This window comes from Melospiza melodia, chromosome 1 (assembly GCF_035770615.1).
Source record: "Melospiza melodia melodia isolate bMelMel2 chromosome 1, bMelMel2.pri, whole genome shotgun sequence".
Taxonomy (NCBI): Eukaryota; Metazoa; Chordata; class Aves; order Passeriformes; family Passerellidae; genus Melospiza; species Melospiza melodia.
Genome location: NC_086194.1, coordinates 31,107,099 through 31,134,788, shown reverse-complemented (window position 1 = coordinate 31,134,788; position 27,690 = coordinate 31,107,099). Strand labels below are relative to the sequence as shown.

The 27,690-nt window shown below is 35.0% G+C and overlaps 1 protein-coding gene across 14 annotated transcripts in view; it reads right to left on the bottom strand.

The window, feature by feature from the left end:
* The window catches only part of HDAC9 (histone deacetylase 9), a 454,863-nt gene that overhangs the window by 42,653 nt on the left and 384,520 nt on the right, over positions 1-27,690 (bottom strand). For all 14 annotated transcript variants that reach the window (XM_063152662.1, XM_063152693.1, XM_063152671.1 and 11 more), the window contains one exon: positions 17,836-17,954. In XM_063152662.1, coding sequence (XP_063008732.1) covers positions 17,836-17,954 — 119 coding nt within the window. The remainder of the gene's footprint in view (positions 1-17,835; positions 17,955-27,690) is intronic.

Here is a 27,690-nt window from a genome sequence, read left to right as displayed (position 1 = left end):
ACTTAAATAGGAACATAAATTAGAGCTGGTGACTATTTCTTAATAAGAATTGGAAAAAGAACAGTAGCAGGGATGGGATGAATGAGTCCTAAACGTAAAAGAAATGTTTATGGAAAAGAACAGCATTTGCATTCCTATTTGCCTGGGCCACTTGCCCCTTTTGTAACCTGATAAAACAAGTGAGTCAATACAAATCAAGATGACTTAGTGGAAGAACAGCAAATGGCCATTGTAAAAGTAGAGGCCAGAGGAAAAGGGACGCCACAAAGACCCTAGTCATGCAATTTCTTTGCAAGCAGATTTAATGGGTGTGCTGTGGCCAGACACCTTTAGAGTCAGACATGCCATTTCTAAGAGAAAACAGAAAGATCCTACAAAAAGTAGGTAAATGAAAAAGGAACACTAGCCCAACATGTTAAATAGTTCATATTTTGAAAAGAAAATAGTAAAAAACTTACACAAACTATTTTTCATGAGAAGACATTCATTCTACCACCATTTTTATGTGATAGACCAGAAATGCTATTCTTTCCTTCACAGATATACTGCCTTGTTTTCATCAATTTACCCTGACTGTAAAGGAGCCTTCCAGAAAACAGTGAATAAACTGAAAAATTATGCAGTCCATACCGATGATCTGACAAATCACTGGAAAGTTTCATTTTCCCCCTCGCCTGTCTGACAAAACTGCAAGACAGCCAAATACAGGTGTTCAGATATGTTCAGACAACACTCTTTTTTCTTTCTCTCTTTTTAATATAATATTTTGTCCTTTACTCTGGTGAAAACATTATGGTTGGTAAAGTAAGATCAATCAATAATTCTAATTTTTTAAAGTCTTTAAAGCAATTTTTTGAGAAATATGGTAGTTTAGACAGCACATTTATTTAGTTTTAATTTTTGTGCTGTCATACATCAGCACTGAAGTCCTGATTTAGAACACATGCAGCGTGCCTTTGAAGTTTTTGGCTGTTTTTTAACAATGGCAAAAAAAGATATAAAAAAATTAAACAGCACCAGAAAAAAAATCATAAAACAGGGCTTTTGTGCTCTTGATTTATATATTGTTTTTTATGTCTGTTTAAAAAAAAAAGCTTTATTCTCAATAATCTTTCATGGGAAGCTTTGCTCTGACATACTTTCATCTAAGCCTTTTCTTCTGTGCTGACCTTTCTTCTTTCTATCCCCCCAAGTCTCTGAATCTTTCTAATATCTTTCCCATTCAGTAGCAAAATGAGTTTATTGGAATTCTTATGAAAACCAAAAGAGTAGAAATTGTGCAAGTGATATGCTAAATTGATATTTTTTTGATGAAAGTAATAAATATTCCAAGTAAACAGGACCTCCAAATAAAACAGCTATTTTCTTCTGGCGCTCATTTGACTCCCCTTCTGGGCTGTGCGTGTGCACTGGTACATGTCATCGTCTTTTTGGCCAAGTTGCACAACACTGCTTCTCTTCCAAGGAAATGCATGAAAGCTGAGAGTTGCCATTGTTCATTTTTATCCAATGTGTTGTAATGAACATGAGCCAATGCCATATTTATTTGTTCTGTGGCCAGCTTCTTCCTGGCTTTTTTTTCTCTCCCTTTCAGCTCAAGGACCAAACTGTTGAAACAACAACAAAAACACCACAATCTGCTTTATAGTCTTTCTTCTCCTTGGGGTCTTCCATTCCTTGGAAAATTTTAGTGCATTTGTAGCGTCATTCAAATTACCAACACCAGGTGATGCAAAGAAGGATTTTAATTGCAGTTTACCTGAAAAAAAGTTTCTAGATCGACCAATCAAATCCTGAAGGTGTCCAGAGGTTTGAAGAGTATTAACTCCTCCCTGCCATAATTCTTAATTGTCAGCACAAATATATGTGTGCACATTACCAATCTGTATGTGTAGAAGGGTAAGTGCAGGGTTTTTATGATGGCTGAAAGAGCTGGAGAAGCAACTCTAGCAGAAAGCTTAACACCTGCATGTTGGGAGTTTGCTGGGGATGTCCTCACTCACTGTATCTCTTCCCTCACATTCAACATCATGTATCCATATCTGCACCCCTTCTAAACTACTGCTTACTGCTAACAGTGACATGACAGCTGCATCTGAGGGGAAAGTTTATTTTTTATTACAGATCATTCATGTGCTAGGGCAAAATAACAAAACCAACACAATCAACAGAATCTTCTATCACCAACACTGACAGCTGAATTTATGTCAAAATGTTTTTTCCCAGCGAAGTGTAGTAGTAAACTTACTTCAAAGACACCTCTAAGTTCTACAATATCACTCTTAAATCTATGTAAAGAACTTGTGTAAAAATTTTTCTTAATATTGAAGATTCTGCAGGTCATTTTATTTTTAGGGAATTTAACTACCCATTTTAGCAACTTGATCTGTATTAAAAGAAGTCTCATTGATAATTTCATTCAATTTCATATTCAATTGAAGACCTTTCTACATATTGAAAAGGGATGGGGAAAACCCCTTGATTTTAATATTTATCAAGATTCTTCTTCCCAATCTTTAAGTAAGGAAAAGTTAGCTGTCTTGTTTCTGCTACTCCTCCAGTCTATTTACTATTCAATAGGAAGAGAGGAATATCCCCAAGATCTGTTGCAGCAATTTTCTCAAAAGATGGTCTTTTTGGGATTAAACAGCTCTCTATACTGCCTGTCATGGACAAATCTGGACTTAATAAGATGTTTAATGTCCAGAAAGCCAAATTTTGAGAGAGAAAGTTCATTTATGGTTCCAAAAGACTATTTACACCCAGGCAGATAAAATATGCTTTCATCTACCAAGGTCATGCATTGTGAATACAGCGTGCTCAGTGAGAAGCTCCTCAGGTAAATATGAAATTAAAGATGAATGCATTTTAGTTAAGTAATCTATGCTTCTGTTAGTGCCTCAATAAAAATTACTCTTGGAAGAGATTTTGTAGGTTACGGAGACCTTCTTTCAAATCCTAGTATTATTTCAGTAAGTTTTAATACTAATATTATCATACAATATTAAGTATATCAATCACATACTTTTTAGGAAATTATTTAGAAATATTTTCCCTATAAGAATACTACCTAATATATTTCTAACAATCATTCAAATTTCCAGCTAACAGGGGTATTTTTATACATAAACCATGGAAATTATATAGAAATTATGTTTGCTCTACTTACAGTACATTTAGTCCTATTAGCATGTAATAATAATAATAATATTTTTAGCTTTGAATTAATGTCTAGTATAATTTCCTGATTCATAAAAGTTGAAAATAATTGTATACAAAGGGAATTTCAATGCCAAATTTGCTCCATTAAACCCAGTGATACTTCCTCAGACTACACAAAATATTTGTTATCCTACCAACCTACTGTACACCTTGCTTTCTTTGTCTAAGACATAAATCATCTGCTCTTTAAAGCTCAGTACTTAGTTCAATCTCTCCTAACACCCTTTTAGTTCAGTGTCCTCTTCCCTTGAATATACTGGCACTTCTCTGCTAATAACATGACAAAAACTTGGTAAGTGGTATGCATTTACCAGGGTGGCTTTTAGATATCCTAGAAAAAGAAGGGAATTTGACCATTTGTCCTGGTGTTTCAGAAGTTAAACAACCTGGTCAAAAGAACCATTCCAGCTCAGATGTCTGATGTCCAGCCTTCCCATCCTCACACCTGGGCTTTCCCAGGCTGAAACACTGGAAAATGTCCTCCTCCATGAAGAATTAATTTGCTGCTCTCAAGCCCTTTCTTTGAGATTAACAGTTGATGTATGTCTAAACAGTGCTGCCATAAATGTCAATATTGCTTCAAAAATGAGACGTGAAAGAGGGAAACTATTGCCTACTTAGGAGAGATAAACTGAAGCAAATGAAAATAAAATCTCAAGAGACATGTTTCAATCTCCACAGACCAATCTCCCAAAGGCAGTAAGTGGTAAAAGTCACTGAGCTGAAACTAACACAGAACGAAGAGTTCCGTGACATACCAATATAATTATAATAAAATTGGTCAGGAAATATTCCTCTAGTAATGAGAGGTCTTTCAGCTGCACTTATTTCATTTTATGTTTATTTCTGAGTCTACTAATTGTGGATCAGTTTTCTTAAAAGCTAAGGAAACATTCAGAGGAAATCAAAATATTTTACAGATTCTCTTTCTTTCACTAGTTTTAATAAACTAAAAACAGGTACTGAGAAAGGACTGAGTGTTATCCAGTGGACTAAATTAGGTAGTTGAGCCATGATGACAAGAGGGATGGGCAAATTCTAAAGAAAAAAACTACTCAAGACACAATTTTTGACATCTGGTTTATGATGCTCTAATTGTCAGTAGTCAGCCAAAGCCAAAAGACTGCTATTGTCTTTCAGATGAAATATATCTAGAACAGTGCTGACTGTTTACTAAACTAAATATATTCTCTCAGTTGCTTCCTGAAGTATATGCCCCACCTTAGAACAGAAGATTTTTTTTTTTTACTTTCTCTCTTAAAAATGCTGAGTTTAGGACTGACAAATTCTGATGGTTAGAGTACACCATGCTGAAGTGGTTATGCTGTAAATACCCTTGTTATGCTATAAGATGGCCAGTTCCGTTAAAATAAATTACAAAGTTTTCTTCCAATATAATGAAACCTAATAAAAAAAAAGTAGGTAAATAATTTAAAAGTATTTTAGAAAATTTATGCAAAAATACAAATGAATACTATCTTTTTTAGTTTTGCTTTCTTTTAGATATCTAATGCAAATTACAATAAGGAAAATCTTATTTTGTCTGAATGAAAGGCACATTTTATGTGCTAGGTTTTAATATTTTCTCCTTTTCTTTTCTTTTCTTTTCTTTTCTTTTCTTTTCTTTTCTTTTCTTTTCTTTTCTTTTCTTTTCTTTTCTTTTCTTTTCTTTTCTTTTCTTTTCTTTTCTTTTCTTTTTATTTTCTTTTTCTTTTTCTTTTATTTTCTTTTCCTTTTCTGTTTTCTTTTATTTTTTCTTTTTTCTCTGCTCACCTTTTTTCTTCTTTTTCTTTCTTTTTCTTTTTCTTTTTCTTTTTCTTTTTCTTTTTCTTTTTCTTTTTCTTTTTCTTTTTCTTTTTCTTTTTCTTTCTTTTCCTTTTTTTTCTTTTTCATTCTTTTTATTTTTATTCTTTTTGTTTCTCTTGATTTTCCAACTTCATAATGTCTGTGATAGAGTACTAAATTTGATCAGATTCAATTTCCAATTCTTTTTTGAAAGCACTACATAAAAACTTATCTTCATTAAGGGCTGCTGGGATTCCAGCACCACATAACTAATGAGAGAGTTCAGTAGCTTCATGTCAAAGTGATGCCTCAAGTTCAAAGGGGACAAGGACATCCTGTTTGGTGTTTTGTTTCACTCAAGCCATTAAAACTGCACAGACCCTTTTAAGTGTTTTTAAAAGTAATCTTCTTTACTCCCTATCAGTAACCTAAAACATTACAAAAATAGTGCTCATTTATATAATCTGCAAATTTGTAATGTGATTTGGATAAGAAAACCTTCAGCAATTCTCAGTGAATTGGAAGAAAACTCCTGGTGAATGAAAACTACTTAAAGATCCCTTAAAGAACGTCAGCTTTTATGACCTCAGTGTTTTTCTTCAAAAAGCATGCTGGGAAAATCCCAGAGGTGTCCACTGTGTGTGGGAATAGATGCACCCAAAAAGAGATAACAGAAAAAATTACATGCTTCAGGACATATGCACTGCCTTCATGTATGTTCTACATAGCTACCATTGGTGCAGTTAACACCACTAGAAAAATAATGTTTTACTCACATGGTGACATAAATACCACAATTATATATGGATAACTAATTCCTTTGATGTAACACATTTATTAATTAAATTACAATTTTGAAACAGCATGGCATCACTTGATACATGGATTTTCTTTCCTGTTTTCCCCAGGATTTGATGCAGGTTTAAGAATGCTGCTTACTCAAATATTTAAGTGAATGAAAAATTATTTTGATCTGTTCATGCTGGCTTTGTAAATTTCGAAAAAAAATGGGTTCCACTCTGCCACTTTTACTTCTTTGCTAACATGCTTCTAAACACGACACTTAATTATGCCACTATTTCAAAGATGATTTGAAAAAATTTCTTGAAATTACTGGTAAATTTGTTAGGACACAGACCAGTCATATTGAAAAGCGATGTTACTGCAAAGATGTTCCTGTAAGAACCATAAAAGATGCTACTATACCTTTCAGTGAAAACAAAGGATTTCTGAGACTACAGATATTATTTTTTTAATAAAAATAAAAATAGATACAAATAATAACAACTGGATTTGATCTTTTAGTCAGTACCTCTTCTCTATAAGAAAAAAAACAACAAGCCAATTAAAAATATTCTGTAATTTTTTCCAATGTTTTGAATAAATTAAACTTTTCAACAGGAATAAATAACAGTTTTGTTTATTTTAAAAAGAAATATAATATATAAAAATTTTAAAAACAAAACAAACTTGGGAAGATATATACATTTTTTACTGAGATTTATATATATCTCAAATTTTAAATTGGTGATTTCTCTTGACAGCATATAAATACTATGCAAAGCAATTTAAGTTATTCTTTGCTAACCAACTTTGATTAATAAGAAGAAAAACTATGAACAAGAACAAACAAATTATGCCTGGCCCCAGTCATAAATAAAAACATAAAGTTTATGGCAATACATGTCAGTCATCTGGTTTCCATATAAATAAATCACTGAATTAATACCTGATGTTAATTAATCATATTAGGAAAATAATTTTGAAAGCTAGCACATTTAAAACTGAGACATTTCATTTAAGGACACATTCCACTATTAAATGGAACTGCTTTGGTTTTTTTTACTTTTAAAGAATGCTAATCTGTTTTAAGCAAGTAAAAACATTTAGAAAACAGCTCTCACAAACAAATTACTTCTGAATGGATGCAATGTCAGATATCAAAAAGCGAACCATTTTTTTTTACTGAGAGGAATTTAAGGAAAAGGGATAAGACTACGGATCAAAGAAAACAAATATGTGATTAATTTGCCATCATGAACAGAAAATACTAAGTAAGTGAATTTTTATTAACTAAAAATACTTTGTTGTTCTGGACAGTTATCCTATTTTAGTTTCTTCTTCCAAAGAAAATCTTTCAAGATCTTTCCCTTAGTCCATTTCAGTGTACATGAATCATAATTGATGACAGGGAGAAAAGAATGAATCTGAAGCAAATAAGTTATTAGTAAATTCCCTTTAAATTGACATATTTTAAAATAGAAAAATTTGCATTTCTTTTCAATTTAATCCTAGAAGATTTCAGGAAGTATTAAAATAAAAGTAAAAGCATTCAAACAAAAGTTCTCATGTAAATACGCTTTTGAAGAGCTTTTAGCTTTTTTTTTTTTTTTTACCATAATAATATTTACAATCTCTGTCCCTGTAAACATTACTGATTTTAGTAAATATTAATCAGGTTTGTGGGGTAATCTCAATCAGCAGGACTGCCCAAAGTGAGTAAAGGGATTAGGATCTACATTCTTGCATTTCCAGAAATTTTATGGCAATTAGTTGGTATAAGCAAGAACAATTTCCTCGGAGACAGCCACCACCCCCACCCCACAAAACAACAAATGAAGGTAATAAAGTGCTGAAAAAAAATTAGGGATTTTTTTTTCATATGCCAGTATTGGCAACTTGTATCATTTTATCGCAGACTTCATAGTATTCAGTGTTTGCATATAAAGCTATTATAATCAGGAGTTTGCAATTGAATTAGAATGTTTCATTGATAAAAAATGGCTGCAGGGGAAAGCTTAAATGATGAAGGAAGATGTTCTGAGAGCTCCACAATAAAAGAAATCTGAGTAGCATTTTACTAACTCTTACAATAATTTTGAGGCCTGAAGCAGTGGTTTTTTAACTTCTAGAACTGGTAGTACTGATATTCTATTTCAACAATTAATAAGGTGTGGTTATGTGACTTTTTGAAACTACCACCGTGAATTAATGTTTTGAGTTTAATCACATAGGTAAGCACAAAAATTTCCCTTTATCCACAAGTAATTAACTTACCTTTTATAGAACCTATTTCAATAACTTATTTTCTTTGTCACAATGATACCTTAAACATTATATTTTAAATTTTATTTTATGTATTTGCTTGAGTAAAATATCTCAACACAACAGCAACGAAGACAATTTCTGGGATCAAAGCTAAAAATACCAAGAAAATCTCTTCAGATTACTGAAGAATTGCTGGTGCTGATACCAGTCAGACCTAAAGTGTACTTGATACTGGGATAGTGCGAAAAAGATGAGTTTGCAGACTGAAAAAACAGATGGCCCCTTATCACCCCATGGGGCTAAACACACAAGAGCAAACTTCAGAGACGCCTTACCTTTACCTTGTCTATCCCTATCAGGAGAGACTGTTATATTAAGGGTTATTGCCTCTCAAGCCCTCCCTGTGATCAGCTTTTGAAGTCCATGGCCAAGAGGCCAGTGTGAGAATATCACTTCAGATAAGAGGTGTTTGCTCTGTGAAATATTCAGGACAGGAATCCATGGAGCCCGTGATAGTTCAGCAGGGAACCACAAACTGCAGCTAATATCATTTAATCCCCTGTTGGTTTGAGAACTGCCCGCCATAAAAAGCATAACTGGCTGTTTATTTGTGCAGGCAAGAGATAACATCTTAAAGTTACAGTCTGCCTTAAGTAGTGGGGATGTGAAGCCCAAAGAAATGAACCATCCAAGCTCATAATCAAAATTGTGTGTGCTCTCTTCTTCTCTGCCTAATGAGATGTAAACATTTTGGCTGCTGTCTCTTTTGAAAGATATTAATCAATCTATTGGTTAGAAATCACAAAGGATAGTCGGTTTTCAAATTACATGCCTTCTTTTATAGCATTTTGAAGCTGTGAACAATATGTTAAAAATTTTCCCATGGCGCAACCAAGTAAATACTTGTGGCACATTTCTATTTATTACAGAGAATGGTTAAATTCTAAGACATAAATCATGCTCTTCTACTAAAGACTACAAATTCCCAAAGACAAGACTAATTCCCAATGCAACAATGCTATAAAAGATCAGACACTTTGTTATGCAGAAATCCACATTTGGAGATGTCTTTCAACAATGTTCTCTCAGGACCCAATCCTGTAAAAGGCACAGGCAAGTTGCTGAACATTGTGTCAAGCTCCATTACATTCAAAATGGCCCTAAAAACGTATATTTAATTTGCCCTATTTAAATTGTAATCTGATGTGATTAATACTGCCTAAATGAAAAAAATACTTTGTTCTTTCCTTTCTTCTACTAAATGACAGCCTCTTTGTTTCAATAAGGAAAAAGATTTTGTAAGTTTAATTTCAAAACTGAGAGAAGGTACAACCAATTTTACCTTTTTTGCATCCCTCACATAAGTTATTGTCATTAGCCAATGTTGCTACTGTAGCATGAAAGAAAAAACATCAAGAAGTAGGTGAAGAGATAAGAGAAGATGACCAAAGAGGGAAAATAATTCTTAATGGTTCTGTAGATTCTCTTTTTTTCCCATTGTAATCTATCCTCCGCCCTGTCCCCAGCAACTGCCCTAAATCAAGGAATAAAAGGAATGGGCACCTGATGCATTCTGCAGATGGATTGACACTGCATAGCTGAACATGCTGTACAGGTGGTTTTTCACTTGTACCAATTAGTTAACTAGCCAGCAGACAGATCTTCTCTTTGAGACACAGGAGTGGGAATGGAAATGGAAATCTCTCCTGGCTCATTTGCAGAAAGAAAGGCCAAGTAAAAGTGAAAAAGCAGGTGAAATCAATGCTTATTTATTAATATTTCTAATTTCACTCCCTTTCTGCTTAGGTAAGCCCTTTCTGGAAGGTACACCAGTTAGGCAGTATGGAAAACACTGGGCAATAACAAAATCAGTGCTAAGACTTCTGAATCCTTCAGATGAGTTTTATTGTCCAGTTAGACATGCATGCCCCAAAGTCTGAAGACGAGGATTTCCTTAGTCTCAGTAAATGAGGTGAATTATTCAGTTTTCTAATGGCTCAAGCCAATAGTCCACACCAATGACATATGCTTACTTGCCAGTATGTGAAAGCAGGTTCTTCAATGTTCTTCAACCAAATATCAGAATTTTTCTGAATTTTTCCAAGCACTAATCCCTTTTTTAAATGAAATAATTAAAAAAAAAAAAAGTACTTTTCCTCTTATATCTTCACATTTGCCTTTTAATGCTGTGTCCTAGAGGGGACACTAATTCTAATTTTATACAGTGAACTCCAATCTCTCTTCCCCAGGAGCCAACAGACTACTCTTCCTCAGAGAACAGGATTTATGAAATTTTCAGCATTTCATATTTATACATACATGTAAATGTGGTGTACAAGCCAATAATGTATCAGATCCTGGTGTCACTAACAAATAAATCACCGATATCTGTAACTGCAAAAGCAAATCTAAGGAGTACAAATGCAGGAGTAAATAAACATAAAAATTTAGGAGGCTGGGCAAACCAATGGCCATGTCCAAACCATAGGATATGATACAGCAATGGCTGCAAGGAAAAAGGAACCAAAATGCTTTATTTCTTGCAGTGAATCCTATAAAATAGGAAAAATAGAAAATAATCCTATCTAAGGGTTGGTATCCAATTAACTTTTCGTTTATTTTGATGTCTTTTGGATCATACCAAACTACCATTTAATTAGTATTCAAGAAATCACCCTAGAGAAAACCCAAGCTTTGCTTTCAGAAGTGAATAACTGAAAGCAAAGTCTTGATGCTACACTTTCTTGCTGCCAGGCATGAGGTATCATGTAGTTACTAAGAGACAAAAGGGACAGAAAGAAAATACCTGATACCAATGAGGACACTCCCCAGTGAAAAACTATCAATGATCAGTGCTCCAACCCATCTCCAATGCTGTTAGCTCTGAGTCAAAAGATGAATATCTATCCTTCTGGATAATCATTCTATAACCTCAAGTACCAGAAAGATAATCAAATAATGTAAAAACAAAAATCTCTGAACTCAGGAGAATTCAGAAAAGAAGGCAGCTGTGGCAACTGAAGTAATTTAACTGCATACTGCTACCATAAATTGTCCTGTGCAATCTCTTCCTTTGCTGCCTCTGGCACACATTGGTCCTTCCATAATTTGATTCAGCTTCAGTCTCTTCACTTTTCTGACTTTGTTTTCTGATGGGCTGATGATTTAATGCTCCATGTGTTTACAGAGAGATTGTCAAGAAGCTGACCCTGGTAAGGTAAGCAATGGATGAGTCAGAAGGGGGAGTGGTGTGCAGCCACCCTTTAGTATGGCAAGGAGCTGCTCATAGCTATGCCAGCTATGAAACTGCAGTCAGAGCAGTCAGCGCCAGACTTACCAAGATCACAGCTTCTCCCTAGCTGAGTCAAAGACTTTCTTACTTGTGAAGAGATTAGATATGGCATTATAAAAGCCTGCAATGCTATTTTTAGAAAATCAAACTGTATTAAAAGAGCTACCAAGCTACTATTATTCTCTTTAGTCAGCTGTCAATTTGCAGGAGCTATTTTTTCCTGCTTTTCTTTAACATACACCTATTACATTAGCCCAAATAGTCCCAGTGAGGACTCTTAACTGGAGTCAAAAGTCAGAGAAGACTTTCAGAAAATCACAAGAAAGTGAAGTTCCTACCCAAAGATATTCTACCCAAAAAACTCACAGCCAGTCCAAAGCTGTTCAAGTCCAGTAGAGAGTAACAATATTATCTGGGGACTCCTTTAGAAACTAAGTACTTTCAGGAAAAAACAAACAAACAAAACCCCAAAACAATGAACATATATAGCCTTTCAAGTACTTGAAATATTCAGAATAGTCACATAGAATGTTTTAGAAATACTGAAGCTGGCACATGGGAAACTATCCCTGAAACATATCTGAAGTACCAGGCTTTGACCCTGAGGAGTTCTGCATTTGAATTCAGTGATTAGCATTAGCCTTTGATCTGTTTCTAACCCACATGCTATGCACAAAACCCAGTGGGAAACTGAGAAGAATTCCAAGAGACAGTAGGACAGTTGTGAAGGCTCAAGAAAAAGATGAGTTGGGGAAGATGAAGCCTCTGGTGAAGCCTTCTGAGCGTGCTATGGCATACCTAATTGTAAGGATGCCAGTTATTTATGCCTCCTTTAAAACCTTCCAGTGACAGCTGGTACACCATGCTAGATCATTTGTTTCAGCAATGTGTCATCTCTTCATTACAACTGTGCCCATTGCTTCTGAATTTGCTTGTGCCAAGATGCTAGGTATTTTATCTCTTTATAGCATTTCACGTTACATTCAGAGATCTTTTTATCAAAACTCACTACTCCCAGTGGGAATTGGAACTGAAATGTCAAGGGAAAAGCAACAGGAAACCAACAGGCCTCCAAGTTCAACCTGGTTGCTCTTATTTGTATCCTGCAAAGTATCAGTTCCAGCCATGAGAAGAGATTCCTCACAGAAGAGCTGTTGGCAATGTGTAAGTCAGCAGTCTTTCTTACACATTAATATCTACCACTTATGCTGACATATCCTTTGGAAATAACCTGGGCTCATGAGAAGGGAAACTGCTAATAACATCAGCACTTTTTTCATTGGTCCCGCTTGAATGGAGTGTATTACAACATAATGCGGGTTTTGATAGGTTAAGAGAGTTATTGCAATTTTCTCAAATAAAAACATTAAAAGTTGCAAATCAGCTTAGATAGAATCAGTTATATTCTAGGCACTGGATCAACTTTTCATTACAAATTTGGCGTTACAGAAGACAAATATTCCAACAGACAAAATATCATTTACTCCTTAAATGCCCACAGTGGTATCCTTTCCTACTGCTAATTGCTGATTCTATTTTGCACTCTGGTGTCAAATAGCATCTTTGGAATAGGAGAGTAAAACAACAGGAAAACTCTAGTAAATCATCATAGCCCTTAACAAATGAACTGCTTCAGGAAGTTAAGTACCTTGGAAAAGGTCTTCATTCTTGCTTGACACTTCTCTATTTACTTTATTCTTTTTATGGAATGGTCACGATTTAATGAGCAATTATGTAGAATATTTACTTGAACAGTAAAGTGATCTCAGTGGCTTTAGTGCAAGCATTATTCTAAGGGCTGTTCTATAAAACAAAGAGAAAGTACTTCACCTCAGGATAATGTTACATGGAGATCTTCAGCCAGCAGAGCTAGATTTGAAAACAGTTCCCTTACAAGATCTAACAATTTGCAAATTTATGATCAGATCCGACAGATCTTCTTCAGATTGTTCACTACACAAAATTCAAATTGTGTGATAATACAATAGGTTTTAGCAGAAAATGTAAAAATTAACTGTAAAATAAAGCACAAAGTGTGTCAGTTCTATCTTCAGTAGATCTATCTAAGGATCATCAGGATAACAGGGGAGAGCATATTCCTACTCTTTAAGCATATCCTTACTATTCTAAACATAAAATCCCTTTATTCCCTTCTTCTACCACTATTTTTCTTATATTTTTTTGTCAATAAAACTTATTACTCCAGTAAAAAAAGTTAATTTGATAAAAATATGTTTTGATAATACATGTCAAATGGTGCTGATATTTTGTGTTATCTTATTGAAAATAAATTCTAATAATAAAAAGAAACCATTGGACGAGTCAGGAACTGAGACGTTTTCCTCTGACCTGATTATATTTTACAATAAAATCAAAGGGCTTTTACAGTCTCTGATCTAAACAAAGAGGTCCCAAACACTTCAATAGTTACTCTACATAAATCTGTGTATGAGAGTTCCAGCTGCTACACCCACCTTCACCTTACACCTTGGGGAGCCGCTTAGCCAAGCAACAGGGACAGAGCCATGCGAGTACTGAAGATGGACACTGCAAAAGGCATTCCTGGCATTCCTCTATTTCAGCTAACCAAGTTAAACTTTAGCCATTACAGAAGGCACACAGAAAGCAAAATCTAAGATAATTTGCCTGAATATTCCTGACAGAACATATCAGGTGTTAGAGAAGCTCCTGAGCAAGAGTTGGCACCTTTAACTGGTGCAAGACCCTGGGCCAAGAGGACTACCAGGGAAGTTTAACATGATCTTTGCTTCACTTTCTTCTCTTTGTGTTTTGATGTTAAACTTGGTGCAGTTCCCATAGCATAATGCCACAGGCAAGGCAGTGTCTGTGAGTAAAGATAATATTTTTAGCAGACAGAAATTTTTATTTGGAAAAACAAAGTTCTTTTCTGACACAAACCCTTTTGAGGGGAGAGGACCTTCTTCAGGGCAAAGCGATTGTGAATTCAAAAGTGTACCTGTTTCTAATTATGCTAGGTGGCCTTTCATCAGTGTTGTCAATAAAGCTTGCCTTTCCTTACTAAGATATTAGGAATGTAGCTTGTACCAAAGGACTGAGAACTTCCCAGCAGCAACAAGTTCTGCCATATGCCACCAGTCATATCAAATCTTTGAAGCCCTTTTTGTTCTTAAAATAATATAAAATCCATCACAAAGTTTGTGCACATGGGTTGGGTATATATTTCAAGATGTGTATGTGTATGTAGGTGTATTATGCAAGCACCTTTTGAAATCATAGCACTTCATTAAGAGAGAGGATTGGCACAAAGAGCTAAGATAAAGCAAAACGTGCCTGTGAAATCCTCAAAGTTGGGGTTGAAACAAATGTTTTACTTAATGTTCATTCTCAATTCTACATTGCACCAAACAAATCTGTTTCACAGACAGGTAAAATATTAGTCAAATATTGCTTAGTATAGTGAAAACTAATCAACAGATGATAAGGAGAAATTGCAAAGCTGCTTTGTAAAAATAAGGAAAGTGATCTGAAAAGTGCAATAAGGTAGGAAAGATTAAAACTTCCCTTCCAATCTTTTTTTTTTAACACTATCTCTTTTTTTTTTTTGATGAACCATTAGTGATTTCATTACCTAATACAACTAGAGATAAATTAGGAAGTGAGATATCTCCAAGCTCTGCTATCATCACTGATCTCAGTTGGCCAGATTCCACTCTACAACCTTCTAGAGTTGAGTGTCACCTCACTGTGATAAATCCTGACAGGCACAACAGACTCAAAGATTTAAAATCAGCAAATATATATAAATGATTATTTTGTTGCTAATATGTTTCTTTACTAATGAGAAATGACAAGTCCTCAGTAAATAAGATTGAATGATAATCTAGAAAAAAATTAAAATTCTGGGTTAAAGCAGATTATAGTTTACATTTCTCAAACTGTGCAGATTCATTACCAGATCATTTTTTGTTGAATGTAATTGCCTGCTATTCTATATGGTTACTCCAAGGCTGTAATTAGTTCAATCTACTATCTTCATCCAATGATTTTTACTTTATAACTTGGGACAATTGATTAGTTAATAAATTTAAATTTTTTCTCTTAGATTGTACTCTGATGGAAAGACATGAAAAATTCATTACCAAGTATCTAGTGGCTTCTAAATGCTCTTTAAGAGCACGGTTAGTAGCTAAGGATCTATCTTCTCTCCTTTGATTTCAATCTCTCTCTAATTTGTAAAGCTTGTATTAAATCACAGAAATCAGAAAATTCTATGTATTAAGTATACACAAAGTGCTAAAGATTTATAAAGAAAGAATATTTACAGGTTCAGCTTTACTTGTTGGCATACAATTTCTAATTATTACAAACCAATTATATTAAAACTTTGCACAAGTATCCATTTTAATGTTCAATATGAAAGTTTCTCTTTGGACCTTTTTTTTAATAGAATGTTCATTTTCCTACATACCACATATCGTATGTTATGTTCTAAAATAGAATGGTGGAATGTGAAGAATTTTATTTTGGGGAAATAATAAATTCCTTTGGCTCAGTAAAAAGGGCTTTATTCATCCCTCAGGTGCATGATCATTATCTGAGTCTATCTAGGCTTTTCTCTTAATTTAAACAAGAGCCACCTACACTGGTTTTTGGGGTTTTTTTGTCTACTACTTCTGCATATGTGTCTTCAAGCAGAACAATCACAAATCACCTTTTTTTGCTTACAGACACATATGCAGAAGTAGTGTGCAGCCTCTTATATTAGAAAATGTGTAAGATTTCTTTTAAAAAGTTATGATGAGTTAATTAATTAATGAATGAAAATTAACACTAATTCTAATGTCAGACAGTTTTTCTTTGCTGCAATTTCTAGTTAAATTGTTGAAGTGGCTATGCAGAACATTATATATGCCAAAGCATCTTGCATCCTTAAGGGACACGTAGAATACCTTCTCAGCAGCTAAATACAGATAGTTATACAATGGTTCTCAACACAATATCTAATTTAGTACCAGCTGAAAGTTCACCTCCCTGCCAAACAAACTCATGGGATGGTGCCACTGACCAGGAACCACACATGGAAAAAAACAGTGAGTAAATTGCTCACTTCTTCCTGCAAAATGTTTTACTAATAATCATAATACATAGGGAAATTATATGCGAACATGCACACTGCTGGCTATGTTTCTTTCCTCTCCCATGTAACCACTGCATTAACCTGAAAGGCTGTGCTAAAACTCAATATGCCTAACTTGCAGCCAGAGGGATATTCCAATTCCAGCCCACTTGTGCATTAGCACCTGTGTAAGAGTCTCTGGGTAGAGCCCTGCACTGCTCTCTCCATTCTCTCGTTACAGCACACCCTTATGGACACTCACTCTGTTCCTCCATCACTTTCAGGGAAGCCTGTTTAGCATGCAGTAAAAATTAAAATAAAAAATATGCATATCCACCCTGAACCTCCTGAGCTATACAACAGCTTTGGTCCATTGATCTGCAACAAAAGGCAGAGGTTAGAAGGACAAAATTGTCTTAACTGGAGTCCATTTCTGCAGTGTTTTAAACACCATTAAGTCTCATTGACTTCTCCAGACTTTCCCAAGGCATTTGCCTTGACCAACCTAGAAGCAGAGGTCCATATTTAATAGGTATCAAAGTGATATTATAGACTGAATATACTGAATAAAAGTAGATATACTGAAGAAAATTATTCACATCACTGCTTTAGGAAACCATTTTGTGTCATTCCACGTAAAGAAATTGATATAAAGCAATGTTACATTGCACATTCTGTACAGAGAGTTACTACATCTGCCAGCCTTGCTTAACATCCCAGGCTCAGAATCAGTTTGGCCACAGTGTCTGGTAAGAGCTAGGGATTTTGGAGTGTTACAAATGAGATGTGTCAGACAGACCTGTCTTTCAGAAAATATTAAATCTCTGCCATAAGCACACATTTTGAAAGACTGAAATGGACATCCAAATATTGAGACCCAACAGAGTAGTCTTTTAGAAAAAATTGGCCTTCATAAACACTGATGTAATTCAGGATTAATGCCACAGAGCTGAAAAGATTACAATAACAAAAGAGCAATATGAGATTGGATTTAGGCATCCAAAGTCTAAAATCTCCAATATATATTTAAAGAGAAGTAACTTACTCCAGCATTTGGAAATTGGGGCCTATTAAAAAGCATGAAACATCTAAAATGTTATTTGAATGCCAGAAAAGTAATACTTTAGAAAGTCAAGACAAAAATGCCAAAAGGAACATAAAGGAGTGAGCCAGGAACTCTAACATGTTTGTTTCCACCTTGTCCATGAGCTGGGCAAGCAGTGCAGCTCTCCAGGCATCCCTAGGTATTAACTGCTGGACAGTCCCTGCCCTCAGTGACACAGCTGTCATCTCACAAAACAGAAACACAGATGTGAACTGGACTTATATAATAAGGTTCCTAACTAGAAAAAATACCAACTCAGAAACGTGTGCCAATGGCAATACCTACATTTAGCCGTGACTTTGTACCCGCCCAGCGGAGGGTCGTGGCCTTCCACAGCGTCGAATCCTGCTGACACCAGGACGATTTCTGGATCAAACTCATTGGCAGCTGGCATGATCACAGTCCTGTAGAATGCAAAGAACCCAATGTGATAAAATTAAAAGAACTTCCATGTTCATTACATAAATTCTTAAAACCAGAAAAAAACACAACACAAGATATGTTATTTTCATTAAACAAATCTCCATGGTAGCTGTTGAAGTCCAAGGCTTCAATGAATTTCTTTCTATAATCACCTTTTTTTTCTTTTGTATGACTGAGAAAAAAAGGCAGGTACATGTGAAAGCCTCTAATATTACTTACACATCTGTGTCTGTTTTATCCTGCTGCCTATAAAAAGCTGCCTCTTCCAGGGAAGTGACTAATGGTTTACAGAGAGCTCTCAAAGCCTGACTGGAAACCCGGATTGCTCCAGTTAGTGTGAACTTGGTGTAAATTTGAACTATAAATTTCTTTTGGGAAAATGTTTGCTTTCCAAACTTTTTTTTTTTTTTTTACTCCTTAACATTTTTAAATGTTTGTCGAGGTGGGGGGTGACTCTAGCAAAGGAAAAACATGAAATTCCCTAATCAAATCCAGACTATGTTGTCAAGCCTTTCCGAGGTCAAGCATAACAGGAATGTGACAACCACGAACTAGTGACAGCAACCCCTGCTGGTGTCAGGAAGATAATTCAGCCCTTTACAGTCACAAAGATTCCACTTTTTTAACCCCTTCCTTGACAAACTTGTGTGCGGATATTTTACCACTTTGATTTTGCCCTTCTCCAATCTCAAAGCCTGAAAGATGTATTGAAGGAGAAGATAAGCCCCTTGGCTCAGCACTTGTAGATGTGTTCTTTCAGGCTGACTCCAAAGGGAAGGAGTGAGGATGTCTTCTGCACTGGTTTGACAAACACTGAGGCTGTAATGGCTGTGCTAAATCAGGGGGACAGGGCTAATATTAAAAGGCAAATACATATATGAATGTTCTGTCCCAGAAAAATTAACTCTAGAAAAATCTTCACATTCTGACCAGTGTAGACCCATCCCAATTGGTCTACACTGGTCAGAATGTGAAGATTAAATTTGTGCATGTGTAACGCTATTTGTTTAAGTTCAATGTTTATTGTTTATTTGCTAAACCACTTAGTCCAAAGAAATCATATTTTTGTGGGAAGGTTTAGGTTTTCTGCGGGAAAAAAGAAAGACATAAATGATATCAACAATTCTCTAGGTTTTTCTTTAGTTTAGTTTTTGATCTATGCATTATAAACTTTATTTTGTTTTGTTTGCCTCAAAGGTAATTTTAATATTAGGAAAATGTTCATTTTACTTGTTAATCATAAAAAAATAATTCAGATGAAGCAAAAAGTCTTTGTCAGAGCATGCAGCATTTCAATGAATACAGTTTTACATTCAAAAAAGGATAGAGGTCACTTAAAAATTTTTGGCAATTTTGCTGAAATTGCACCAAAAATATCTACAGGCAAAGTGATACAAGTTGTGAAATATTCCTTTTTATACAAGTCATTAGTAGGCCTCTGCTGAAATATGGAGTCCAGTATTGAGCATTGCACTTCAAGAAGGATCTAGACCAACTGGAGGGATCAAAAGCAAAGAAAAAACTTTTAAAAAATATAACTTAAGTGGATAAATAATATAATTATTTGATTTGCATAACATGAGAGCAAACATGACAAAAGTGCACAAATACGTAAGTTGTTGCCAGAGGAAAGAAATAACCTGTTCTGTACTCTGTGAACAGGACTTGAAGCAGCTGCAGCAGGACACCTGTACTTCAGACACTGGAACAAGCTTTTAAATACTAAGAATAAATAATAATATAAATAAAATGTTTTAGAAAATTGGAGACTTTCCATTGTTTGGACTTTTTTATAATAGCTGAAATAAATATCCACCAAGGTTGCTACAGGTTTGAGCTGAAATGGCCTGGAGGCAAGCAGACAGTCACTCCTCCTCTAGGCTTTTTTTCCTATTGTTCCACGGTGTAGAACACTCTGACACACAAAGTACATATATGAATACTTACATTAGACACTACGGTGTCTGAGCTTTTGCAGGCTAATCTCCACAAAGCTAGGGAACAATATCAGGAATCAAGGTCTCCTATGCAACCACGTCTTATCTTATGTACATACCTTCTGATATTCTAATAACAAATTCATTGTCTGAAGCAACACATACTTCCCAAACTTCCCCACGTCTGCAATACATGTGGCATGGATCCTGATCACTGATGAGGACTGTGGCTGATACACAATCTTCATCTGTCCCCATAGCACCATACGTCTTATAGACTGGAAGAAGGAGGGATCCTATGAAGAACCCTCCCTATCTGCAGCCACTTGAGCTTTTGCCCTCCTCCTCTCCATTCATATTTCCTCAAATTCAAGTCAGGCTCTGCTTTTTATTTCTTCATGTCAAACAAAGTGGCAGCACCACAGAGCACAGCACTAAACTCAGCAGTCAGACAATGGAGTGTGTGCAGCGCAGAGAAGCTCTGCAAGCTCAAGCAGCTGAGCAGTAACAAGCCTCACCAGTTTAACACACAAAGAAATTTTTGAGAGTCTTATAATTTGGAAACATTGGGAAAATCTACCACACTTCTGCCACATTTCAAGACCTTGCTCTTAAGCGTAAAGATGTCAGCACATTTTTTAATAACAATGAGGCAAAACAATGCATTTGACCCTTAATCTCATTCATAGAAGCAGCAAAAATTGCTTAGACACAGTTTATTCAATTTTTTGTCAAATAAATATGTCTGACATTAAAACTGCCAGCCATACTGAGTAGCAATAGGAAAATTATGAAATACTGAAAGCAAGGTCTTTTGACACAAAGAACCAGGAATAGCTATTAACACCATCTTTAATAGTCCTGAAGAGGAAATAGTAGCACATTCATAAATCTCTACAGAAATGATATATAGGAATCTCAGCTCTAGAAATGAGAAGGTTATAATGCTAATAACTGGAGGTGGCATTTAGAATTCAGTGTTCTGTTACTGCTTTCACTATTACCTGAGTTCACTTTACCAAAATAACAGCTAAGAGGATTTCAAGAACCTCAAAGGACTTTTCATTTTGAAAGACATCATGGAACACTAAAAAAAAAAATATAATCTTTTTACTGGGATAGCAAGCTTGACTCCTCTCTGAAATATCTCAGAGTGTCCCTGATTCTTGTTACCGAAGTCAAGGCTACTATTTGGTCTTTCAAAAAGATGACAGCCACAAGTCTCTCAATTGCAAAAACCATATAGACCTTTGGTTCCTAAATCTCTAATCCAGTCTTCTACATTAATCTACAGACATTTAGGTGGTTACTCTTTTGAATAAATTCTATTATATATTCACTCAGAAAAGAGCAACTTAACTCTGGAAAACAGCATTTTGGTTTGAAGTTTATGTAGGTAGGATATTTGTAATGTTTGTCTAGCCTTAGCAGTAACTGCTTTGTGGCAAGAAACACACACAAAAATTCTTTCACAAAAATGATAGATACTTTCCTATCGTATGAAGTTCTATTAGGAATGATATACACACACATTTTAAAATATAGTCTTCATTTCACCAGGGCATACATAAAACCTTTTGTCATTTGTCATCTCTCAGGCTTTAGCACCTTTATATGAGTTAGTATCTGTCTTTAGGAAAATCACAGAATCATAGAACCATAGAATAGCTTGTGTTGGAAGGAACTTCTAAGGATCATCTAGCCCACCCCTTCCTGCAGGGGAAGCAGGAGGGCAGGGGAAGCAAATGTTTTGAGGTTGGTAGCTGTAAAGAAAGCCTACCGAAAACAACATAAAGATCACTTCTCCCTTGTAAACAATCTTTTCCTACCTCAGGATGGTTGGAGAGGCAGTGACAGTTCCTGATCCCCTTAACTATCTCTTGGGAGCAGAAAATTATCAGACCCTGTATCTTTTCTATCTCTTCTGCACTCTGAAGGGCACAGCAAGGAGTAAAAAGGAGGAATCATCCACTGACTACCTCCTCAGGAGCTCCTCTAACCATTCACTTCCCTTCTCAGCTGCCTAAGAAGAGAACCCTTTGAATCTAATCATAACAGAAAATATGTTGGGGTGTATTTTTTTAAAGCAGGCAAATAATATTGGTAATACACTAATATATATTCATGTTAACCTTCCCAAATTCCTCAGACCAGCCTCATGCTCAGAAGTTAGGCTGCAGCTGGTAGGATTTGTTACGGTGCAAAGGGTCAAAATTCTACTCACCAGAAATCTTTGCAAGGGTGCACCAGCAGCCTGCATTCAGACTCTGCTAGGAACATTGATTATCTTATGCCCAGCAGGAGTAAAAGATATGATTTGGCTTCTGGCCATGGGTCAGTAGACAGGTACAGACTGAGGACTGGCAGGCTATCACTTCCTTTTGAAGCCAGTCAGGCTCCAGAGCTTATCAGCAAACTGAAGTTAACGCTAGGATCCTTCTCTGACAAAACAAGCAGCTTTTGTCAGAAGAGAAATAGATTTTATTCTTCCACTATGACTCACACTCTCCTCCACTTCCTTCTCCAAAGAAAATAAAACACATAAAAGTGATATTTATTTTCTGTGATCTGAATTATATAGAAGCATAAATATTTGGTATACCATATTCACCTAATGATGACGGCAGAGTTACAGGGGCATCTTGCCTGGCTGACTGTTTCTTTCTTTTCTCATTCATTTTCATTAATAAACATGTCAAAACCTGAAAGCTTGAGCAGCTGCATCCCAGAAGTTATTTATCTAAACCTTGAAGTTAGAGTGAAACTGTTTCTTCCAGATCAACGTAATGCAGATTCTTCTTTCAGTCTGATGGTACTGGGAACAGAGCATGTATCTGGGAAGCTGAAAAGATTTCTTTTTGTCTGACCAGGGAGATTTCCCCAAAGAATTAATATGTTCCATTTGGGTATGCTGCTGTCTGCAGAGAAGCCAAGGGATGGTTTCCAGTTGGGTGTAGTTCTAGAGAAAACATCAGGCATGTGATCCTCCCCTCCCCACCAATCTGAACATCAGATGCAAGACATTAAAGCGATTCTACCAAGGGACTCTGTTTCTTTTATTCTTCTATTCTATTTTTGTACATTCAAAGCACATGGCTAGGATGCTACCAAACATTTGTTCTCCCAGAAGAGATTGAAGAGAAGTACCCAATGCAGAAATGACTCTCTAAGCACCACAACACAGAGTTGGAAATCTCCAAAGAAAGCTAAACTTATGCAAATAGCTACAATTCTTCTGCTGTGTTGTTAATTTTAAAAGGAAATGAGCGGGAATACCAGGCCAGGACAATAATTTATGTAACAGAAAAATAATCCACACTCTTCTAAAACTGGAGATTGGAATAGCTTAGTAACATAAATTATTTTCTCTTTCCCTAGAATCCTCTAGTGTTTTTATTCAGCTATCTCACAGTACTTTGAGAACACTGAAAAATGGAGAGGTTCATATCTTCGGCTGGTATAAATCAGTATAGCAGTTTCTGATTGCATACTCCTCTAAAGAGGCATTTCTTTACCCACTTCACAGATGAATCAGTTAAAACTAAAAGCTGGTAAATGCCTTGAATAAATTACCCAGTTGTCTCTTGAAAAACCTTGAGAGAAGATGCAGAAGACTCTAAAGTCCGTAACTTCAACAAGTAGGGGAAAAAACCTATAAATGCACTATTATTTGTTCAGTTATACCAGACTTGTATTTTGCAAGAATATAGATATATAGAATGCATTAGTGCATAGTGGAGATTTAGCCACCAAATGAAGACCCAGTCTGTTATTTGAAAGAATGTAGGTCTGCCTAAAGATTCTCAGTTTCACATCATGCAAATAAAAGAGTGTACCAAACAATCACTATGTTGTCCTACCTTAACATTACACAAGGTAAAGCAAGTTGTTGAATGTTCCCTGATAGAAACAGATCAGAGAGCATTTAAAGGATTGTCCCTATAGGTATATGGAATTTACAGTATCTATTATTTTTATGTGTTGTTTGCACATGTTTTAATGTAACACAATATCAAGTAATGTCTGTTCTCACAGAAAACTACACAGAATTTCTGTACAACTTGCACATAATACTTTTTTTCTGCATCGAGTTTATAATAGTGTCTCCCACTAAAATTTTGGTTTAATTTCACAACATTCCTTTGGGCCAGTTCTGTTGTCAGCTCAACTTCATCAAGGCCAAACCTGAGAACATTCCCCCAAAGCCCCTTGATAACTTTCATCTGACCATCAGCTTTGTCCTGGATTTATCCTCCAAGGCATACCAAAATTCTGCCAACTTTTTCTGCATTAATTATTAACTAAGGCATATATTTTATTGAAGTTTTAACTTTACAGCCTTTACTTTAATATGTTTTCTTTTATTCTTCTACCTTTACTTTTTATATATTTTTAATAATTGTATTTCTTCCCTATTTCTTTTTTTAAGAACAGTCAATATTCCTGACCTTACTTTTATTTTATAGTTATCTTACTTGCTTTCTGGAGATAAAAAACATACTTTTTTTTTCTCCAAGGGGAAAAAGGTACCACATCAATATGAAGTCCTCAGTATTGCAAATCGTGTTCATGTCACTGGGATTTGCATATGGTTTTGAATTTAATCACTAGCCAAAATGTTTAAAGGGTCAACGTCTTCCATGGATGGACCCATTTAAAGATCATTTATAAACTTAGACATTTTAAATGTTATAATTGCAGGAGTATCTAAGTGCCACTGAATGAAAAGTTTTAGAAGCACCATTTGTTCTCTTTCTTGCTTGCTTTCTGGCTTTCTTGCACTTTTTTATGGCTTTTTTAAAGACATTTTCAGAGCCTAAGGCTGTTATTTGTGGGTTCCTTTTTAATGAATAATTATTTCGGCATCCTTCATGTAACTTTCCTGAATTCTTGCAGCTGGAACTGCAAGATCTTATGCAGTCAAAGAGTATATGAAATATTGTCTAAAATATCTGCTCATCCATATATTTTTATTATTTAGAAAGATGGTTTCAATGTAATTATAAGGACTCTTCTACATTTGATCTACAATATGCCTCAGTCAAGAGTCTCTGAACTAGTATAAAAAGGACCAAACTAAGGAAAAGTTAACAGACAGAAAAACTATGAGAAGAATTACTTTGTCTTTTCCAGAATGCACTTAAAATTTAATAGCATAGTCAAGTAAAATTATCTAACTTCTTGAAACACATGCAAAAGCATATATACATGTACTGTGCACACTCATGTCCATATTCAAAACAGAGTAAAATTCAAAGTCAATAGGTAAAGGGATTGGCTAAAGATCATGGTAAGCAAGCATGTCTCAAATGAGTATAGCTTTAAAGAAAAGGTTACATTAAAAGGCAAGTTTTCAAGTATCAAAGGAAAGTTTACAAATATAAAGCTTTGTATGGAAATATAGGCCAAGATAATACTAACAACAACAGGACACAGAACACTTTCACCTTGAAAAACAGAGTTCAGAAAATCTGCATTTCAGAATTCAGAAAATCTGTAAGTGCTTGTGGAAGCACTTATATGATGCAAAAAAAATTGGTTTTTTACCTTTTAGTTACTTCTCAGATCTCAAATAAAACTAGTTGGTAACATGCCATTCTTGTGAACAATTTATTTACTAAATTCCAGTTGTTAGCTAAAGGACTGATGTGGCTTCCAAGAGATGCACAACTGAAGATGATATATGAGAGGGAGGAAGTAGAGGTTTAATTTGCAAGACAGAGTTTAAAATAAAACAGAGAATAACTAAAATAGCAGCTCCAACACTGAGAAAGCAAAATGCTATAAATATGGAATCCCACCATTTAAAGCCAATTATTTTTCTATCAAAGCCATTCTAACTTGTATGGGAAATGGTACTGACACATGCATACACACTGCCAAATTTTACCACTAAGTATTGTTTAGGATATCATTTAGCTTTCATGGTGTAACATGTTTCTACCAGAAAATCAGTTCAATGCTCATTACTTTGTTCTAAGGAAGAAAAAAAAGTAAATATTTAGAAGCTTTTCTGCCACAAATATAATAACCAAATTTAGGGGTACCTCTTATGTTTTAAAATGTGTATAATTGTTTAGAAAACATATTACATTCTTATCAAGGCTGAAAATGCTACAGTATTTTATCATAAAAGACTTGGCCTAAAATGTTAACATAATAAACTAATAATACTACCAAAACAGTTCACTGCTTCAGTAATCTTAATAAGATTGCTCATAAGAAAGTGCTGTAGTATCAGAAATACTTAAATACAGAGGTAAAAATTTGCCTCAATGTGTCACTTTTGCAGAATTCACAAAATAAATGACAGTATGACATAACTCCCAAGGAATTTCTTACATCCACAGATAAGCACATTATTTTGAGAATATTCTACATTTCAGTATATTTTAGGGTACTTGAAATTTTAAAAATTATTTAGCTGTCTAAGAATAGTATAAGAGGAAGGAAAGCCTAGTACTTATTTTTCTGACATTCCACAGGAATGGTAAAATTGGGGAAAAGAAGGAAGGGGTGCTTTTTTGTATAAATTAAAAGAAGAGGGCTCTAGAGTATTAGTTGATTTCTAGGTTCAAAATCTATACTCCTTGTTGGGGGTACAGCATACACTTCAATGCACAGCAGGAATGAAGAACATATGCTACCTAAAGTTTACTTCTATTGATTATACAACAGCTCAGTTTGCAATGTCAACAATCTGCTCACGTCACCACAAATGATTATTACTTGACAAGTGTAAAGTAGTTTTCAGTTTTTGCAAAAGTGAGATGTGGAAGAAAGGGAGAGAAAGGAAAGTAAATCTGATTTTAAAATGCTCAGGCAGAAGAATTGGAGTGGTTGTGTTTTTCATGAGAACAATAGATTGAGCGGATAAAAAGACACAGAGGTCCCTTGGAAAAACCACTTTCACCAAGAAATTTTCTTAATTTCTGAAAAGTGCATTTTGCCCAGAAAGGGATATTTTTTTCCTTTCAAATAAAAGAAAAAAAAATTTTCTAGAAATCAAATTATTTATCAAGGTCATAGCCATTTGGAAAACTATCATTTTCCACATGTTGTATTCATCAACACAGTTGTGAATAAAAAGCACATGAAGCTGTCTTAATTTTCTTCTCAGAGGTCTCTACATATTTTCTTTTACAGATGCTTTCTTGCTCTGTCTTATATTTTCTTCCATATACTCATAACTACTTTTAATGGTATTTTCTCTCCAGTTTTCTGGTTTATCATTGAGCAGGAAATTCATAATTTTCTGGATAACAGCTGCCACTTTAGTCTGTATTGTCACTTTTCTTTTTAAGTAATATTATTCAGAAAATTGCTCATATGACTAGTATTTTTCTGATGTTCTGAAGGCAAGATGCAGTATATTACTTTCTCTCCTGTTTTTTGCTGAACAACATACACTGGTAGACAAGGGACATATAGGCATTTTCTTACACCCAAACCAAATTAACCAACAAGAAGTGCCCTTGATCTTAATTGATACTACAGGCAGAATATTGATGCTACAGGCAGCAACAGCATTCACCACTTCTGTATAAGTAAACACAGATGTGTTTGTTTGCTTCATGCTTGGCAGAGCCTTGTCATTGGAGCTGGGGCCACTTTGGACCAACCCATTAGTCAAACTCATTTGGACCAACTCAATACATCTAGCATGTATTTAAACAGACCAGCTGGCCTTCTTTCTGATAGCCAAAAATACAGTTTCCATTATATAATAAGGCCTATTACAAAAGTAAAAACTTAGTACAAAAACTTCAAGTCTTCTCAC